This window comes from Gavialis gangeticus, unplaced genomic scaffold (genome assembly GCF_001723915.1).
Source record: "Gavialis gangeticus isolate Ggan-Ray unplaced genomic scaffold, GavGan_comp1, whole genome shotgun sequence".
NCBI lineage: Eukaryota > Metazoa > Chordata > Crocodylia > Gavialidae > Gavialis > Gavialis gangeticus.
This window is the reverse complement of record NW_017728973.1, coordinates 1,304,390-1,312,594: the sequence shown is the minus strand read 5'-3', so window position 1 is coordinate 1,312,594 and position 8,205 is coordinate 1,304,390. Positions and strand designations below refer to the sequence as shown.

General features: G+C 50.1%; 1 protein-coding gene across 1 annotated transcript in view; it reads right to left on the bottom strand.

Annotated features, from left to right (window-relative positions):
* Positions 1 to 128: 128 nt before the first annotated feature.
* The window catches only part of PTRF (polymerase I and transcript release factor), a 54,593-nt gene continuing 46,516 nt past the window's right edge, over positions 129 to 8,205 (bottom strand). Inside the window, exon 2 of the mRNA XM_019505911.1 lies at positions 129 to 1,976. Coding sequence (XP_019361456.1) covers positions 1,314 to 1,976 — 663 coding nt within the window. The 3' untranslated portion in view covers positions 129 to 1,313. The remainder of the gene's footprint in view (positions 1,977 to 8,205) is intronic.

The following is an 8,205-nucleotide window of genomic DNA, read 5'->3' as shown; positions in this document are numbered from 1 at the left end:
CTAACCCTGAGTTGTGCTGAGACTCCCAAAAGCAAGACAGGTGCTCAGCACTGCTCAGGATCAGGCCCCACAGACTGGTGTCAAAAGCGCTCTCTGCCTGACCATGAGTCCTTCTCACTCTGTCTTCCTCCCATGGCATCAGCACATCCGCTAGCCCTTCTAGAAGTCAGTAGCTTCTAGGGCTGGACCCTCCAGCCCCCCTGCTTGCACCTTCACTCTCCCTCTTGGCCAGTAAGCACGTCCCTCACTGGCTGCTGAAGCCACGGCTGCCATGAGGTGTAGGGAGCCAAGACTGGGCACCCTCAGCCCCACTCAGCTCCCTGTACATGCCAGGATTCCTCGAGGGTCTCCCCTTGCTGTGCCTCCAGCAGGCAGACTTTTAACCCCTTCAGGACCACAGGCACTGTAGGCACAGGAATGTAACAGCCTATGCTGAGCCTCCTACTCCATTGGTGCCATCCCAGAAAGCTCAGTGGGATGGCATCAGTGTAGCTGGTAGCAGCAGCAGGCCCTGGGTGTGTACGATGCCAAGACTGGGATGGGCACAGGCACCACAGTTCCCACAGTACCTGGGTGCTATGTAACAACAGCGACCTTCATATTGGTACGTGAACTGCTCAAGTCCTCCAGGGTCACAGCAGTGGGGGAAGACCCCACCCCAGCACCATGCGACACTGCGCAGCTTCACACGTTCTCTGCCCGCCAGCAGAATTTGCTGAATTCTTCCCTTGCCACAGAGATCCATCAGGCACTAGAGATCTGTGACCGAATGGCCATGGGGGATAGCTCTTAGGGAGGGATGGGGCTGTTGCCCACCAGCTCTGATCCTGGGTTCTCTCCTCCTTCTGCCTTGGTGGGAAATAACTGCGTGGACTCCATGGTCTCTGGCACTGGGCAGGTTGCTGAGCAGGAAGCATTCTTGACACCAAGTCTTTCAGCTTGCTGTGAAAGAGTCTTTCCTAGGTGTACAACAGTTATCTTGGTTTTAGCACAGTCCTGCTTGGCTGCATGCTTGTCACTTTGGGCCTGGCAGCTTGCAAACTCTGACACAGCCTGAAGTAGAAATGGTCTCCAAGGGTTGGTTTAATGGTGTAATAAAAAAGAAAAAGTCCTGTGTTCCTACCTCCTCTATGTGCTAAAACTAAAATATAAAAGACACCTTGTCCTCCGTGGTGGGGGAGTGGCTTTGGCTTTCCAGAGTAATAAGGATGCGTTGTGTATATGGTCCCTGGGGCTCCCCCAGGGAGATCTCGCAGTGTGAAAGGTTACGTGTTCAGCCGTCCGTTCAGAAACTCTCCTGTGCCTCTGCCTTTTCACTCACTGTCGCTCTTGTCCACCAACACAGCGTCTGACTCCTCTGTGATCTCCAGCAGCGTGTGCATCTCGGGGCTCTCCTCTCTCATCAGATCTGTGTCTGCCTCTTCCCCTCCCACTTCCACCATCTCTGTGGCTTTCACTTCCACTGCACCCTCTCTGATCTTCTTGACATGGAAAGTGAAAGGTGGCACCTTGTAGACAGCTGTCTTGGACCTGGCATAAATGGTGTGGTCAGGGGTGAAAGACTTTTTCAGTTTGTCCCGAGAGGTCTTCATCTTCTCCCTTCTCTCATTAGTCACAATCCTGGTGCCTAGCTTGTTCATGCTCTTCTCCAGGTTGTGCCGGGTCTTCTCCAGGTTATGCTTCGTTTTCTCTAGGTTTTCCTTGGTCTTTATCTTTGTCTTCTCCATCTTCTCCTTGGAGAAAGCTTTCTTGAAGTTGTCCACCCTCTTCATGCCGCTTCTCTTGATGCGCTCTGCCCGAGATTCCTCAATGATTTCCTCAATCTCCACCTCCTCATCTGAGGAGAGCTGGATGTGCTCCTCATCAGCGTGGTCCTCACCCAGGGGCTCCTCTTCGACCTCGCCTTCCTTCTCTTGCTTCTCAGTCTCCTTCAAAGACTTGCTGATGCTCACCTTGGATGGGAGCTTCACTTCATCCTGCAAGACACAAAATGGAATCTGTGAGAAACCCATGTGGCACCCAGCTGCTCCTACCCTCAGTCTGAGCAGCTCCTGAAGCTGCTACCCAGCCACTCACCCTTACTGGAACAGAGAAATAATGGGGGTTGAGGTTTATGAATAATCTGACCCCGGGGACCAAACTCAGCCTTTGGCAGCTGCTATCAGGCCTGGGTTCATCCCTCTCTTCAAAATACCTCGTAAATGACTCCTATGAGGACTCAGATCTCCTGCAAAACAGCTCATTGCTAAATTTAAGCACAGTTATATCTGCTCTGCCACACAGGGCTAGGTTAGAAACCCATCAGTGCTTTAGCCACAGAAGAGACCTGAAGACACTGGAACTGGGGCTTTGCCCATGGCCCTCTTCCCAATCCTCCTTCCCTCCTCTGTCCCCATCCCCAGAGCTGTTGGCAGCAGTGCCAGGCATCTGCATCAGACTCTAATATCCTAGTTTGTTCATAGTGCTACAAGGACAGTTCAGCTATGAGATTTGTTTCTATCCCATGACCAAAGATGCAGTCTCCACCTTCTCATCCACATCTAGCTCCGCTGACTCCAAGAGAGACACTCTCCATTTACACCAGCCTCAGAGAAGAATGCAGGGGTTTGCATATGTCTGCAAACAGTAGCACATAATGCATAGCGTCCCTTTGAATACTTCCTGAGCCTGGTGGCATCCACTGTAGTCCATGTTTCAGGATCTCCCCAGAGCAGCAGCCTGGATACAAACGGGCTTTGCATATTTCTATATACTAAAGTTATCTGCACCTGGGTTTGTCCAGGTACTTATTTGCAAAAGACTCAACATGCATTTCCATGATCAAGACTTGCTTTCACTCAAAGCCAGCATCTAATCTCTGAAGTGCAGGCAGCAAAGGCAGCTTGGCCCAGAAAGCAGAGTTTAACAAATCACATTGCAAACAAACCCAGGCAGCATCAGGGGCATGGTGTCTGCAGAGAAGCACAGCTGGCCTCTCTGTTCTTACAGCTCCAGCTGCCTGGGCTTCCAACCTGCCCTACAAAGTAAGAGGGGCTGGGAAGGAGGTGAAATGGAACTGACAGCCCTGAGTGCACAGGGAGTGCCTCATTGCCCCATCTCAGCCCTTCCCCATGGTGGGACACAGATCTCCCAGCACTGGTCAGACACCCCCAGTCCTCTTGTATGACTGGGAAATGACCTCCCAAGCAGCGAAGTAGCATCACTGCCTCATGAGGCTTAGGCTGGTGTCTGTGCAGACCCTAGCATGACACTGGAAGATGCAAACCCTAGGCCCTCTATAGGAAGAGGCACAGAGCTCCACTTGCAAGGGGAGGTATTCACTTGAGTCATCTCTTGGAGTTCCCAATGTCTATGCACAATGAGTCATCATCTTCAGCCAGTTCCTTAACCCCCTCAGGACTGCAGGGATTTGGGTCCTCAGAAATCATCTGTGATCCTGTCAAGGGCACCTGCTGGCTTTCCCCTAGGGGCTTAGTCTCCGCTTACAGCATGGGAAATTCCCATGTATGGGCCTCTTGCCAGGTCCAGGTAGACTGAGGATAGACTGGATCTTAAATCCCAAAGCTTATGTTTCTGGGTTTTTGGTGTAGCCATGTTGCAAGGTTCTTTGGGTAGATGTGATCTTTTATTAGACCAAGTAGTTGGGAAAAAGTTCTTTGCAAGCTTTTGAGCACAATCACCCTTCTTCAGGAATAGACAGTCTCTGCTGTTCTGAGACTCCAAGACATGAAAGAAGCTAAAAGTGAGAATGTAAATAGGTGGCAATTAGGAAAACAAAAGGCAGAGAAGGGAAAGGAGGGGGAAAAGGGGGGGGGGGCAAAGGTAAGTAAGGGAGACTCTACTGTAGTAGTTTTCCAAGACAGAAAAAAGGCTGTCTGTGAAAAAGTAAATAGCTCGAAATTAGGAATACAAAGGGTAGAAAAAGAGGGAAGGAAAGGAGGTAGGGAGGGGAAAGAAAAGTGTGAAAGGTCAGGTCTGGCAGGTACCTGGTGATTCAGATGTCAGGCAGGTTATAATGTGTCATGAATCCAATGTCTATATTGAGTCCTTGATTTTTTGTATCCAGTAGATTTATTAAGTGAAGTTTGTAGGCTCCTCTATGAAAAGTGTTTTGTAAGTTCCCTTTGAGGATTAGAAGTGAGAGGTCGGAGAGGGAGTGATTGTCCTGTGAGAAGTGTGCACCCACAGGTAGTTGGGTATTCTTGTCTTTGATAGATTGTCGGTGTGCGTTCATTCTGGTGCACAGTTGCTGCTTGGTTTCTCCTACATATTTTCCATCAGGGCGTTTGGTGCACTAGATGAGTGCACTTTTCCCCAGCTACTCAGTTGGTCTAATAAAAGATAGCATATCTACCCAAAGAACCTTGAAAGCTTATGGTTAGCCCTGTTCTAACAACACAGATCCAGATGCCCACCCTGTGGATTTCCCTTTATCTGCCAGGCAGAAATGATCTACCCTTAACTTTAAAAAGCTCCCAGCACTGAAAACCAGGCAGAGACCTCTGTCTTGGAAGGGCTTGTTCCCAGTTCTGCGGAAACAGAGAGGGATAACGAGTGCCCCCTGGTGCACAGTGAGGGGCATCCCAAGAGCACAAAGCTCAGTAAGAGTAAATGCCCTGTCATTGAGAGCAAAACTCCGTTCCCAAGAAATTATAGTTGATTTGTAAGGGGCATGCTCTTGCCTTCTGTTCATGGCTCTAGGAAAGGGAGCAGGGAATAGTGTTTGATCAGGACCTGAGCTCCTTATTCCCGGATCTGTACCCCTAGCTCCCTATGTGACTTCCATGAGTTCCCTTCCCCTCTTGGTGCCTCGGTTTTTTTCTTGGAAAGGGGGTTGCGCTGAGCTGGTGCCGCAGTGACTTTCCTCTGGGGAGGCCAAACCCAACATCCCCTCACCTCGTGCCCTGCAAGAAATGCTATCACCCTGCCCATGAGCAAAAATCTCTCTGTAATCTTTATAACAGGCAGCAAGAGGCCAAGGAGGTGGGAAAGACGGAGGAATTTATAGCCTTCATAACAAATATTCTTGTTCCAGAATATGCCTAAGGACATGAAATCTCACAGCCTCCCCCAGAGCTTCCCAGACTGAGGGGAAGTATCCTGGCAACATGAAAAAAGAAACAAATGGCTTCATTGCCTCCCCCCCTTCTCTACTCCCCTCTTCGGCACAGAACTGGGAGGGATTCACTGAAGGTTATTCAGAAGACCCCAGGAGTCCTGGTGCCCAATCCTACCCCAAAAGCACTGGTCCTCCCCACACCCTGACCTTTTACCCTGGGACTGCAGAAACAGCTCAGCTGGGGCCTCAGTTCATCCCCAAATCAGGGTAAAAAATAAACGTGGAGCATCCTGTTTTCAATTGCTAAATCAGCTAATTGAGGGATCATTTCAAACATCTTTGTTGTCCACTAAGTTCAACAAAGGCACAAAAGTGGAGCTAGAAATACCCCGTGGCTCAGCCAAGGAAGGTGGGATGCTCCAGATGCTGCAGGCATCTCAGTGTGTTGCGATGCTCAGGACTAGCAAGGGAGCCAACAGGAGATAGAAGAGCCGAGTTCTTGGGAGGTCCTCAGCCAGGAGGCCCCAGCCATAGTCCAAGATGGCTTTCTCCAGCGACCATCTGAGTATGGGGCCCTGAAGAGTTTGAGACCAGCGGTGTGATCTCTGAATGACAATGATTCTGCTGCTTTCAGATGCCACAGAGCCAGGATGTGGAGGACAAATTCTCCCCCTCGTAGTCCCCATAACCTGTGCACTGTCTGCAGCACAGGGCTGTAGGAGCCTGGCGGGGGCCCAGGGCTGTTTCCCTTGCCCTCTCCTCTCCAGTCTGCTGAGGGCATTACCTCACTTTCACCATTTACACTGGAAAGTTTCCATCCTTTCTTTGTTTGCCAAATCATCAAGAGTATCTGTGGGCCTGAATGGCTCCCCCATCTCCTGCCCCTGGCCAGAGGTCTCTGTCAACATCTTTTTAGACAATCAGAACTTTCCTATTGTTATTCTCACAGCCAAACACAATTAGGCGCAGGAGCCCTCACTTCACAGTTTTCCCCCTTGCTCCATTTCACAACAGGCTATCAGGACAGCTGGAAGGTCTCTGCACAACAGGCCAGCAGGGTTATTGCTAGGGTGGGGCCTGGGATGTTACAGTTGAGCTGAAAGAACAGGCTCCCTTCCTTTATTATGTGGCGCTTTGCAAATGCTTTCCCCCATGGGCCTACGCCAACCCTGTCTGACCCTCACATGGTGAGGTACTGCTCTGCAATGCAAGTATAAAATGTTCCCAATCCAGAATTCTCTGCCTGCTTTGCTTTGCCAAGGGGATAAAGGGTAATACGAGGCATAGGACTGGACAGGATGGCACTGTGTGGGTACATCTACACGAGACGTTTACTGTGCAGTTGACAATTAATTGCACAGTAAACATCTCAGCATCTACGCGTGCATCCCTATTAGGGTGCACAAAACTAATAAACTCTACAGCAGGGTAGTACTTGTAAATACAGATTACAGGGCAGAATGCAAAGTCATTACCCCAAATGCAGAATACCCTGCTGTGGAGTTTTTTCATGAGCAGCAGTGCATGTGTAGATGCTGCCCCAGCTGGCTGGGGCACAATGGTGTTTCAGTGTGGGGGCTGCCTGCTAACTAGCTCCATGCTGAAGCACCTTCGTGCCCCAGCCAGCCCCTCCACAGCACACTGAGTCCAGTCGGAGCAGCCCCAGGCTGACTCCCAGAGTTCCCTGCCAGCTGGGGCTGCTCCAACTGGGCTCCATGTGCTGCACATGAATAAACTCTGGAGCTGATTCCTCCAGAGTTAATCGCTCCAGACCGCATGTTCAAATGGTGCGCCCAGCAGCAAAAAAAATCTGGAGCAATCAGCACCAACGTTTATTCATGTGCACTAATTGCACGTGTAGATGGGCCCTGTGACTCCATTTTTCCACTGCAGTACTGCTAACTTTCATGGCTTTATCATGAGCTTCTGTATACTCAGTGTTGAAAGTCCTAGGTCCAGAAGGCATATGATTCCAAGACAATCTCTGCTGTCACGTAACAGAAAAGGGAAGTTTTCAGTCCTCACGGTTGCAGAGAGGGACTGGGAAATGGGAACTCAAAAGATTCAGAAACAAGAAGACACATTTAGAAAGAGAAGTTTATTTCTTTGTAAACCCCTGAGTTTTAAGCCAGTCTTGAGATTTTTCAAGGGAGTGCCTAAGTCTGTTGTTTGAATGCTAATGATGGCAATGGTGCAGATAGTACTGGCCTGCCCCCTAGAAAAGGAGGGAGGTTTTTGAAAGATTTCTGTTTTGGTGCTAGCCTTCTACTTAACACCAGTTGCACACTGGCAGAGTGTTCCACTTCCCCCAGGGCAGGGCAGGGGCCGGGATACACGTCACATTACTAACTGGGAAACCAGAACATGTCAGCTGAGGAAAAATTAAATCACAAGAAAGGGGAGAAAAAGCTCAGGTCCCCGCTTTTCTGCACGTGTGCCTACTGCACCCCAAGAGGTCCCTCACCCCTCTGTTCAGAGGCTCTAATCTGCCTGGCTGTCCAGGGTGAGTGTTTCAAGCATAAGCAGGAAGTTTCTTGACTTCACAGTGACTGTGAGAACCTTCATCTTTTCTCAGAAACACCATGTATCTGGGTCCATAAAGGCAGTTTTCCTTAAGTGTTCCCGGGGGATAACTGTTCTTCTGGTGTGGTTTAGTACCCACTAAGATGTTGGGGCTTAAAGCCCACTTCACAGAAATGGGAGGCTCCTCCCTAGCTTGCTTCTGCGGCCATATGACTGAGGGCAGGTGAAAACTTGGGGGCATCCAAACCCCAAGCCTCCGGGTTTGGGCCTGCACATAGGATGCCTGCCAAAAGACTCTGGAAATATCTGAAGCCCCTGGTGGAGGTGGAGGATGTTTGCCAGTTGTAGGGCCACTTATGGTTTTGAACTGACTCACAGATTTGGATTTGATTTGGCTGGGAACACAAAAAATTTCTTTAAAAAAAAATGTTCTATCCCTGCTTCAGGTTTTACCCACTAACTCTTCAGGAGTCTGGGCCCCACAGAGAGCTGGCTGGGGCACAGAACGCCCCACAGAGTTACTTATTCCGCGGGACTAGCTCTGAGCCCCGGCTCTTTGCCCTCCATGTGCCTCTCACCCTACTGAGGCTGCTATGGCAGCCTGGACTCAGGCCAGGCACAGT